Source organism: Podarcis gaigeae (genome assembly GCF_964106915.1).
Source record: "Podarcis gaigeae genome assembly, chromosome: 11".
NCBI lineage: Eukaryota > Metazoa > Chordata > Lepidosauria > Squamata > Lacertidae > Podarcis > Podarcis gaigeae.
Genome location: NC_139687.1, coordinates 34,018,217 through 34,030,530, shown reverse-complemented (window position 1 = coordinate 34,030,530; position 12,314 = coordinate 34,018,217). Strand labels below are relative to the sequence as shown.

Here is a 12,314-nt window from a genome sequence, read left to right as displayed (position 1 = left end):
GAAGGGTATGCACTATCAATTTGGTATGGCCATCTCCACAGGGACATAAGCGTTTTTCATGCGGAATCTGTTGGAATCGTCCCTCAAGTACAGCCAAGGGCAATTCAATCTTGCTAGAGTAAAAGTGCACCTGTATTTTAGAATTGCTAGGTTATGTAGATAGGGTGCCAGAGAGTCAAAATGAGTAGGTGGAAATTTGTCATACCATGGGCAAAATTTCCTTATTGTTGTCAAGTTGTTCTGACGCTCGATCTTGTTTAGGCGCTGACAAAATTAGACTGTTTGCTTTACTAAAACCCAAAGTGAGTAGCTGTTGTAGTGGTAAACCACAGGAGTGAAGTTTTCGGTAGACAGTTTTAGTCCAGGCGCTCTTGTGACAATCTTGCAGCGCTAGGGATATTAGACTGGGGGGATTTAAGTTTAGGCGAAGCCAATAGTTAAGTGTCCTATGCAAAATCCGCAATTCTACCGAGGGAAGATTAGCCTCTAGGCACAATAATGCGTTTGGGACACAGGGTGGTACAGATAAAATTTGCCTTAAGAACTTTGATTGGACAGCTTCTGTAGATCCAAGGTGAGTGCCTGTCCAAATCTGAGTCCCATATAATAACTCTGCTAGGGGTTTAGCTTGGAACAGTTCCAGGACTGATGGTATATGTTTACCACCCTTTGTGTAGAAAAAGTGTGCCAGAATTTTGGCGCTTTGGGACGCTTTTCTTTACACATTTCTGGTGTGCTCCCAATAGACTGGAAAATAAGGCCAAGATATTTGAAAACTTTGACCTGTTCAATTCGCTGGTTGTCCGTGCGCCATCTATGGGCCCTATGGTTTCTTGAGAAAACCATGACTGTGCTCATGGTGCCAGTCCTGTAGCCAGAAATTATGTGGTAAGCAGGCCAGGAATGAGTTGTAGAAGACCCAGTTTGTAAAGGCAGGATATCCAATACACTTACATCAGTTAAATTATTTCTTAGAGAGCAATTCAGTAGAGACCAATTAAGTCTGCATGCTTTTCCTTGTATCGCCACATTGAAAGGACTAGAGACTTGTTTTTACAAATGAAAGCTGAAGGCTTAGAAAGGGTTCCTAGAATATCACTGGCAGGTTCAGCTGACAGGGTGGTACGGACAGGGCAGTGAGGCTCACCTCACTTTCCAGCACTGAGTATCTTTGCCAGTTATTGAGACGGGCAGGGATGAGGAATGAGGAGCTCAGCACAGTGCAGGTGGGTTTCAGTCATCTGCCTTCAACCAAGTAACTGAATGATTTGCTCCAGCAGATTGCTGGTACGTGTATTTCTTTTGCTCTTGTAGTGTTTACATTTTTACTGTTTTTAATTTGTTTTGTTTTGTGTTGTTGCACACTGCTAAAAAAATATTCTACTGCTACAACACTGGGAGAAGGAGGAAACGCTTCAATCTGTAGTTTTGAAAGGTGAAAGCCATGTTTGCCATCTAGCACACCTTATTGGTGCACAATATGTGCTGTTTTTGCTAGAATGAAGCATGGCAGTGTTTTTCCACTGTATTCACCATTGATTAAAATATTGGGATTGGCATTTCCTCCCTAGTGTATTTCTACCTGAAATTTACATATTTATCATATTTCCTAAAGTTTGTCTTTAGACTGTTTGGGGTGTCAATAATAGGCAGAGAATTAATGTGCTTCAACCTGTCCTTGAATTTTATACTCGGGAACATTATTTCTTTTTTTCTTTCTTTTCAATATGCACGAATTCTGTGATCAATTTGAATAGACTTCTATTTTTGTTCCAGAACCAAGAGCTGTTTTGAATCTAGAGAACTGTTGCTTAGCAATTTTATCAACTGGTTAGGCAAATGCTATCCTTCAAACTGAGGGGAACTGCACCATGCAGCTTTTATTAACCAGCAAGCTTCTATTAAAATAGTAATTATTGGAGGAAGAGAAAGAAGACTGCGCCCTGTTAATAAATACATCTTCAACTGTAAGGGGAGGACCGAGGCCACTGGCCCCTCTATGGCAGGTCATGGGGTCCTTCCTGAATTAAGCTGCATCCTGCAATTTAATTAGTGCAGCCTGTAGTCAGAGAATAGAGCAAAAGAGAGGAAGACAGTACATGGGCAGTGATGCTTTCGGCATGTGGTAGAAAGCTGCAAGAAACACCTAGTCTTGAGCTGTAAATTGGAACAAATAGCAATTCCCAGAAAACCTAATTGCCGTTTGCTCCAATTAAGTGCTAAAGAGCAGTTTTCCCTGGGAGAAAGTAGTGCAACAAGAGGAAGTGTGGATAAGCCCAAAGTCACTGGTGAGGATCCTGAAAACTTTGCATGTTAGTATATTCACTGTATATTGAGCTGCCAAAATTACTAGGCTAAAATCTTGAAACTTGCTGATAGTCTTTTCTGATGACATTCTTGGCCTGATTTTTTGTTTTACTGAAAGCACAGTTCATATTTCCTTTGACTTTCATATTTGCATGGGGGGGGGGTTCACATCACTGCCTTAGAGCACAGTGAAGTTGGTTGTTTTTAAGGTACATTCTAGAGCTCTCTACACCCTAGCTGTTCACATCAGTATGGGGTCATCAGTGTCAGATTTGTTTCTGTCTTTACTCCTCTGCAATGGTGTTCACACATTACATAGATTTATATTTGCTGGGGCTTTTTCCTCCGTTCCTTTACTTTCTGAATCTGCCTAAAGCTTGGGTACACTAAATTGATGTTTTCAGTGTTCTTTCCACTACGATTCCAAGATCTGTTTCCTATGATAGTCACTATGAATATAGACACCATCAATGTCAATGTATCGTTAAACTGTTTTTTTCATAAAATGCATCCTTTTGCACTTAATTGAGATTGCTGTTGCTAATTAGCATAACCCTGATATTATCACATTTAATATTTGCTACTCTCTTTCTTTATAACATTTTCATGTTTTGTTTTGTTTTTTTGCAAAAAGCACAATAACATCATTCTGTCTTTACAGTAAAATGGTTCTTTAGATGGCTGTTAATCATAGGATTGCAAAATCTCCGCTACCCAAATGTCGGGAGAGTCCACTTGGGAAACCCCACCATTCAACCTGTGCATTATGTAATATGATATATAACAAGCAGAACAGGTGGCCAACTAGTGAAAAGATTTCTGAAAAACAGATAGCTGCAGGTGACTAACCACAGCAAGTCAAACTGTGCTGCAAAGGAAACCAAAAATTATGCACAGCATTTAGTCTATTTTGCAGAATCATTATTTTCCAATCCCAAATAATTAGTCAGACCATGAACAAGCAAAAAATGCATTTAGTAAATGTTCCAAAGAAAAATAAATAATAATTGCAAATGACACAAAAATGAGCAAGGAAAAAGATAATTGAATCTGCAGAACAGACAATGATAAATACAAAAACAATGGGGCTATTAAGTATGATAAACCTTACTGCCGAATAATGAGGGTAACTAAGTATAAGTGGGGCTGACAATGTTTAGCTAAGGACAATTAACAAATATATTGAATTAATTAGTGAAAGGCAGCCTCATACTTCAAAGAGGGAGATAAATATGCAGAAGCTTCCAAGACCATTTGTTCTGTGCAGTCAAACACTGTGCATAGAAAGAAAAGGGAAGGTTGCGACAAAACAGGGAGCTATTCATGGTCAGTCAAATGATGCTGCGTGTCATGTAGAGGAGCCAACATTTGTTCAAATTTGTGCATCTAATAAAGTGCATGTGCTAGGAAAACATAAATGCTGATGCAATAAAGACTTGACTCAGGTTATATTAGGTTAGCCAACAAAGGCAGTTAGAGAAGGTCTGCCAAAGACAAATATCTCTGGTATAGGTATTTGTTGTCAAACAGTTATGAGATGGTCAGCTGCTTATTTTTGGACATACCTTATGTATTATGGGAATTGTTCAATTTCAGCCAAAAAATGTAAAATAATCGGATAAGTTCCAGAACAAACTGCAGTGCATAGTTGTCTCCCTAATAGGCCAGTAAGTGCTGATATTACACATTTATTTTAAAGGTTAAGTCACAGTAGAATACTGAATCATACCAAAGGTCCACCATCATCCTGGTTCCTGCAGCAACCAATCAGATATCTCTAGGATATCTTCACTAGGGTTTGAAGGCAATAGCCCTTCACTGCAGTTGTACCTCCCAATTATTTAGTGGCAAATCACCTCAGAACACGGGCGTTTTGTTTAGCTATCATGGTTAATATATGTGGATACACACTGATTCTTAATGCAATTGTCTAATCCTGTTTTAAAGCCATCTAAGTTCCCCGCGATGGGGTGAGCTCCCATTGCTCGGTCCCCGCTCCTGCCAACCTAGCAGTTCGAAAGCACGTCAAAGTGCAAGTAGATAAATAGGTACCGCTCCAGCGGGAAGATAAATGGCATTTCCGTGTGCTGCTCTGGTTCGCCAGAAGCAGCTTAGTCACGCTGGCCACATGACCCAGAAGCTGTCTGCGAACAAAACATGCTCCCTCGGCCAGTAAAGCAAGATGAGTGCTGCAACCCCAGAGTTGTCCACAACTGGAGCTAATGGTTAGGGGTGCCTTTACCTTTCCCTATAAGATCATGTCCATTGCCATACCTTGAGGCAATGAATTCCATGCATTAATTAAAATAGCACAAGTATTGCTGCTCATATACCTTGTAAAGTATGAGTGGCACTCCACTCAGCAAAAAACAGTACCTTCCATTTGCAGTCCCCCCTCCCCCGAAATTCATATTTTATATTTGAAGAAGAGTCTGTGATACTCAGGACTACCTAAGAAAGAACAAAATAGGTTCAGGCATTTATTTTATGTATTTAAAAATGTATGAATCTTCTCCCTATTAGGACTTTTTGAGATATATATATACACACACAGATAATATAAATATGTAAGCAAAATATTCAAAATCCTTTAAATGTGTTATTTTCAAAAGATATGCTCTGAGCCAATGGGCTATGTGTTGGGGGGGGGGAATTACTCCCATAGATTTTCCTTTTCATCTAGCAGCATTTATTTCATCTTGAACTTTCCTTTTAAATTGTGCAGGGTTTAATAACTCTGAACGAACATGCGATAAGGAGTTCATAATACGTCGAGCAGCCACTAATCGTGTCCTGAATGTCCTTCGTCACTGGGTCTCAAAGCATTCTCAGGTACTTTTTGTTACATTTTTTCCAGCAAAATCTCCATTGTATCAAAGAGTTTGTGCGTGCACACACAAAAACACATATTTAGTTTGGAATTACCAATTTAGGCTCTGTGTTAAGCATCACAATTGTCATATTAAAAATTTAGGTTTGCAGTGCAGCCTCATTAGAATAGTTCTTCTGTATATTGCTGTGGTGTAATTACAAGGGGACAAGGTTTGCTTTTCTCATTAAGCTAATAAAGGTTGGTTTGTTGATCAGTTCTGAGATAGGCACAGAGTTGCCAAAAATCTAGCGCTGGGGACTCAGCTACATTAGGTTTGTTGGTTTAAGTTATAAACGCGTTATAACACTGGGACACCAGATGGTGCTGTAGAGCTGAAATTGGAACTGAATGAAATTTTCCATTGTGAGCTTTACAACGTTTTTCCCCAGATCATTTTCAGAGTGGTTTTTTAAATAGGTGTTTAGATGCAGCCTAGATCAGCAAAATATGTCTCCACTATGATTAGCTATTGAAATATAATCATGAGTCATGGCTCTGTGTTGTTCTCCTATTACTTGGGCTTGCCCTCTTTCAAAGAACAGCATAGTTACTCATGGGTGATTTAAGCATTTCTTTACTGCATGTGGAAAGCAATGCTTCCTTGTTGCATTACATAACAGAGAGTAACATTTTAATTAGGCTAACTGTAGAAATCATGGAGCACCTCCATATCAGTGCCTCTTTTTGGCTGTGGCCGGAATGGGTATAAAATTCCTCTACCTCGTTAGGTGCAGTGGATCCCATGCAAACCCATCATGCTCTGTTAAATGTCACATTGAAGGTTGTTTGTTTGTTTGTTTGGTCGCGTTTATACTAACTAAAGAAGAGTCCTGCTGGATGAAACCAAAGCATCCTGTTTCCTGTTTAGTGCAACATACAATGGCTAAACAAACGCCTATGGGAAGCTCACAAGCAGGATATGAGCTCACTCCTGCTGTTGTTCCCCAGCAGCTGGTATTCAGAGGCATGCTACCTCCGAACCTGGAGGTAGTATATAGCCATCATCTCCATGTTGGATGTGTAACATTTGATTTAACAACAGGACCCTCTGTGCATCAAGCTTATCACTGTAAATACCGTATTTTCCTGTGTATAACACACCCCAATGTATAAGATGCCCCCTATTTTGGGGGACTCCAAATTGAGAAAATGGGGAGAGATTGTAAGATGACTCACAATTTTGAGCATAATTTTTAAACCTAGTCTTATACACGGAAAAGTATGGTAAATACATTACTTCAAATTAAGCCTCCAGTGCTAGGCTCTAGGGGAATCTTGACTCTACAGTATAAGTCCTATAAGTTCCCATTGCTCAGGGATCGGGAACTTTCCACGATACAATTTAATTCATAGAAGAAATTTGTGGAGGCATACTTGTGGCAGAGTTTCATTATATGGGAAGCTGTTCAGGATCTGTTTAGCACCTACTAATCTGAAGCTGTGTATGAACAAATAAAATAAATACAGTATAATGAACCCAATGCCATCGCATCTACAAATGAAATGACTGTGTTATCTTCATAAAATATGTGGCTGGTTTTTTGATAATGTATTCTGTTCATACCTTCTCTGTATGCTGAGTATGTCAGAAAAAGTGAGGTTGTTAAAAATGCAAAACATTTCCAAGCAAGTGTACAAAGTATTGCAACTTGCAGGATCTAGCCACATCAACATTGGCATGAGCAAGAGACCCAAAGTGGACCAGATGTATTAGAGAATTACAACATGGTTATTTAGTGACTTTCACATTAGCCTCATTTTGCTCCAAGTTTATATAGTCTTGAGTTGGATCCTTAGTCTAAGGCTGGGGATGCCACCCCCAAAAGTGAGATAAAACTCAGAGTACTATGGTATAGAGGTCCTAGAGTAGGGTACTGTCTGAAAGTCCAGAGGGGGTTGACAGATCATAGAACATCCCTGAATGGTATCCTGGTGGGATTTCCTCATTAGATTTGGATCACTGGGTGATACCCTTTCACCAGGATCAACCCTGATGGAGATAACAGCCACCAGTCAGGTTGACTGGTTCAGGGTACATACCCAATGCATATGCCAAATTCTGACTTTGATAGAATCATAGGGTTGGAAGGGACCCTGTGGATCATCTTGTCCAACCTGAATATGCAGCTGTCCCATACAGGGATTGAATCTGCAACCTTGGCATTATCAGTACCACACTTTAACCAACTGAACTAACTATCCTTAGAATCGTCTATAATCGATGAAATTGTGGCCATTTTGATCCCAAGCTGGTGTTATGTTTTTCTTACTGCATACACACTGTTAACCCCCTCCCTCGGTAACCACTGACTTGCTACGCTGTGACCTGCGAACATGACACCCACACAATATGAATGAGACAGTTATAAGGCGTTTTTGAGGCCACATATGATCTCCATGCTTTTAGTTCCAATTATAGCAATCACCAAAAAACTTTCTAATTGGTTGGTCTTGGTACAATTAAATGATGAATTTGGCACCTAAATGGTCATGATGAATTTGGCACCTAAATGGTCATGTACAAGACAAAGCAAAACTGATATGTCTGCTTTTTGCATTGTTCTAGCAAAAAAGTTGCAGAAGTTTAAAGCTTTGATCTTCTGCAACTCTTCAGGGAACATGAGTCGCCCTCACTGTACTAAGCATACAATCAGTCAAACTAATTAGAAGTGCACTGTAGTTGCATCTGCTTCATTATGACAGATTCTTCATTAAGCAACTGGGGGTTTTTTTGTGATGATGGTAAACATTCTAACATACTGGAATTAGTCTCTCTCTCTCTCTCTCTCTCTCTCTCTCTCTCTCTCTCTTTTTGCTATTGCTATTGCAATAGCAATAGCAATAGCAAAAATGGTTAGCTGAGAATCCCAGTTGAATAGATTGCTCGTTCAGAGTTACTGTAGACGTTACCAGTTTATGAAATGCCCAAACACTAAAAGCTCTTTGAGAATTATGAATTCATTTCACTAGTACAAGTTGTACATTTAAACTAATTATATCCAATCAGGTTTGACAGACAAAAACTGCTGTTACAGGAACAAAACTGGCAGGCTCCACAAATGCTGATACCTACTTTTTGTTCAGAGATAAGTGGAATGGAGAGGAGACTTCTGTAGCGCCAGCCAAGGACAGCTCTATTCCCATGTATTTCAGTTCAAGCCACATTGAACAGAATTAATTGATACAAGTTGATTAGGATTCACTTAGAATTTATTTCTAAGGTAGAATAATAGATTCCACAATTGAAATTGTACTTTTAGAATCATGTGATAAAAGAACCTGAAAGGTACCTTAAATTAGAAAATGTATCTCTACTACACTGCCCCCACCCTCCTCGTGTGTGTGTGTGTGTGTGTGTGTCTGTGTGTAATTTTTTAAAATGAGTTTTCAACAATATATAAACAAAACAAGAAGTTCCCCCAATCCCACCCTCCACCTGCCAGAACAGAAGATTAATGTATAAGATTTTGCCCTAAGTCCATGGGTGAAGTCGGTGGAGGTTGGTCATCAGGGTGTTCATTTGAATATTTTGTAAAGGCTACCAAACTTCAATAAAACCATCCACCTCAGATGTATTGTTCAAGGCATGTTAGTTTTTGTTAGTTTCTCAGATAAGGCAATTGTCCATCTGTTTTGTCTCCATTGCACAACATGTAGATGTTCAAGTCCTTTCCAGTTCCGTGCTATAAGTAGTTGTGTTGCTATCAGGGGGAAAATAATAAGTATATTAAAGCAAGTTGCTCTTTCTTAAAAATGGTTAATAAACCCAGACCTGGATTACACTGTACTTTCTGTTTTGTAATATTACTTCAGCGAATAGTTTTACTGAATAGTTCCCAGAATAGTTGTTCTGGTTCACATGTCCACCACATACAGATTATTGTGCCAGTTGCCCTATATCCTCTCCAGCATGCCAGTGAAGATGTTAAGCAAACGTAACCATGTCTTCAGGGTGTTAGATGCCATCTATAAATTAGCTTAAATTAGTTTTCTGCTATGCAGGTTGATACTGATTTTAAAGGAATTTTTGTCTGTTTTCCAAAGTTGTTTAGTAGCAGAACGTTGCCCCAATGGCAATATCATGGGATATTTTATACAATATTGACAGAATAATATAGAATGTTCAGTTGTATTTAGAATTAATTTTTCAAAAGGAGTCAGTGACTTGAGTGCTTTGAATTTAACTGCTGGGTTTGAAAAAAAAGTATAATTTAATGTATAAGTAGCCAATTCACATTGCACCCTCCATGTTTTCCATGATTTGCTCTGTTGTGAGAGTTATCGTTTTCATAGAGATTAACCAATCTGTATAAGCCTTTGGCTTCCCATTTCACATCATATTTGCTGCCTTGGCGCAGCCATGGCCTGATACCAGGGGCCATAATCACCAGGTATATATTGTCAATAGGTTTATATAGCTGTTGTTATTTCGAATGTCTAATTATTCATAGATTTTTCCTTCCATTCTCTAAAAAGCTGGAGCATGTTTGTGTGTGTGTGTTACAGTTATCTCAATATACAGTAGGTTTCCATGGTGATGCATCGGTTGTCTCATACTGTTCAAAGTGGCCCCTGGTGTGGGCTAATAAATATGGGTGTTTAGCACCCAGAGAGCACAATTCTCCTGGCAGAACTTCTCAAAGGTGTTTTGCATTTCTCGCCTCTTCAAGGGGTAGTATTATATAACAAGCTGTAATGTACACACTTTTTCTCTATGTATGAGGCAGAGTTGTTAGTTATGCCTCAAAGCAGTATTTCTTCTTATCCTCCTCCTCCTCTCTTTCACATTAAAGTTAAAGGACCCTATCACAAGCCAGCCTGAAAACAGTTATGTGGCAAATGAAATGCTTAAGAGGTCTAAAGCAATATGGAGTGTTAATTGGCCCTATGTACATCATATACGGGGACGCGGGTGGCGCTGTGGGTTAAACCACAGAGCCTAGGACTTATCGATCAGAAGGTCAGCAGTTTGAATCCCCGCGACGGGGTGAGCTCTCGTTGCTCAGTCCCTGCTCCTGCCAACCTAGCAGTTTGAAAGCACGTCAAAGTGCAAGTAGATAAATAGGTACCGCTCCAATGGGAAGGTAAACGGCGTTTCCGTGTGCTGCTCTGGTTCGCCAGAAGCGGCTTAGTCATGCTGGCCACATGACCTGGAAGCTGTACCCTGGCTCCCTCGGCCAATAAAGCGAGATGAGCGCTGCAACCCCAGAGTCGGCCACGACTGGACCTAATGGTCAGGGGTCCCTTTACCTTTTTACATCATATACGTATACATATTGTGACAGGCTTGCTGTGTGAATTCATGGCTGCATTAAGACAGCACTTTATTGTGTTTTCCAGACCTTTTCTTACCTGTGAATGTTTGCATTTTACGTGACCTTTCACACACTTAAAAGCCACTTCTAGAAATCTAGTGGAAGTTTAGTACTAATTTCCATGTTAGTTGTGTCCAGGAAAAGAATCTGCTTGCAACATGGAAAATCATGGGGTTTTGCATCAGAATTTTCCTGCCATTTTCATAATCGTGCCAATTCCACTCTACATGATGAAATTTGGGTTAGCCTCCCAGCACACAGTTCTTTCCCGCCATTTTAAAAGTTAGCATGATATTAAATTATTGAGGATAATTTAAGGAGTAACAACACAAGACAGATGTGGCAGGGGATTCAGCATATTACCAACTACAAACCTAACCTTGGTGCTGTCGACGGTGACCCTTTGCTGGCGGAGGAGCTTAACTTCTTCTTTGCTCGCTTCGAGAAGGAGCCACCTGAGACGCCGGTATTACAGCCACCAGCCCATAGGGGCCCCTCATTCACTGTAGAGGAGCATGAGGTGAGACAGGTATTGAGGATGGTGAATCCGAGGAAGGCTGCTAGACCTGATGGCATCACGGGAAAGGTGTTGAAGGGCTGTGCGGATCAGCTGGCGAGGGTCTTTACTAAGATCTTCAACAAGTCCTTACACCAGTCTATTGTCCCACCCTGCCTGAAGTCGTCAACTATTGTTCCTCTGCCTAAAAAATCCACAATCAGTAGTCTGAACGACTACAGACCAGTTGCACTGACTCCAATCATCATGAAGTGTTTTGAGAAACTGGTGCGCCGTCACATTATTTCCTGTCTTCCATCAACTTTTGACAACTACCAGTTTGCATACAGGGCAAATAGATCCACGGAAGACGCTATCACTACCACTCTCCATGCTGCTCTGTTCCATCTGGAGCAGCCGGGGAGTTATGTGAGGCTGCTGTTTGTGGATTTTAGCTCTGCTTTTAACACTATCCTCCCCCATAGACTGGTGTCCAAGCTAGAGGCGATTGGACTCTCCAACTCCACCTGTCTCTGGGTTTTGGACTTTTTGTCAGAACGTTCTCAGAGGGTTAGAGTAGGGTCACATATGTCCACAGCCCTTAGCCTTAACACCGGCTCACCACAGGGTTGTGTGTTGAGTCCCCTGCTCTATACTCTCTATACGTATGATTGTACAGCCATTTATTCCAGCAACAAAATCATCAAGTTTGCTGATGACACTACGGTGGTGGGGCTCATTTCAGGAGGGGATGAGTCCGCCTATCGGGACGAGGTGGAGCGGCTTTGTGCTTGGTGTGGAGAGAACAATCTGGCTCTTAATACGACTAAGACCAAGGAATTGGTGGTGGATTACAGGAAAAAAAAGGCGGACATTCAGCCCTTGTATATCAACGGGGAACGGGTGGAGAGGGTGGCGGAATTCAGGTTTTTGGGAGTGACTATCGATCAGGGCATGACTTGGAGCGCAAATACCACTGCTCTGGTGAAGAAGGCCCAGCAGAGAATTTATTTCCTCAGACTTTTAAAGAAGAACAATCTGAGTGAGAGACTGCTGGTGTCCTTCTACCGAGGCTCCATAGAGAGCATTCTCACATACTGTATTTGTGCCTGGTTCTCCAGCTGTACAGCTAGGAAGAGGAAGGTGCTCCAGAAGGTCATAACCACAGCCCAAAGGATTATTGGTCATCCCCTCCCATCTTTGGAAGAACTGTACGGTTCCCGTTGTCTTAGGAAAGCAAATAATATCCTGCAGGATGCATCTCACCCGGGACACAGTCTGTTTGTACTACTGCCTTCTGGCAGGAGATACAGAAACATCAAGT

The 12,314-nt window shown here is 40.8% G+C and overlaps 1 protein-coding gene and 1 long non-coding RNA gene across 5 annotated transcripts in view; one reads left to right on the top strand and one right to left on the bottom strand.

Annotated features, from left to right (window-relative positions):
* The window catches only part of RASGRF2 (Ras protein specific guanine nucleotide releasing factor 2), a 91,554-nt gene that overhangs the window by 63,473 nt on the left and 15,767 nt on the right, over positions 1-12,314 (top strand). For all 4 annotated transcript variants that reach the window (XM_083703123.1, XM_083703121.1, XM_083703120.1 and 1 more), the window contains exon 18: positions 5,033-5,139. In XM_083703123.1, coding sequence (XP_083559249.1) covers positions 5,033-5,139 — 107 coding nt within the window. The remainder of the gene's footprint in view (positions 1-5,032; positions 5,140-12,314) is intronic.
* The window catches only part of LOC310827383, a 58,578-nt gene continuing 51,930 nt past the window's right edge, over positions 5,667-12,314 (bottom strand). The window contains exon 3 of the long non-coding RNA XR_014556322.1: positions 5,667-6,012. This is a non-coding gene — a long non-coding RNA (uncharacterized lncRNA). The remainder of the gene's footprint in view (positions 6,013-12,314) is intronic.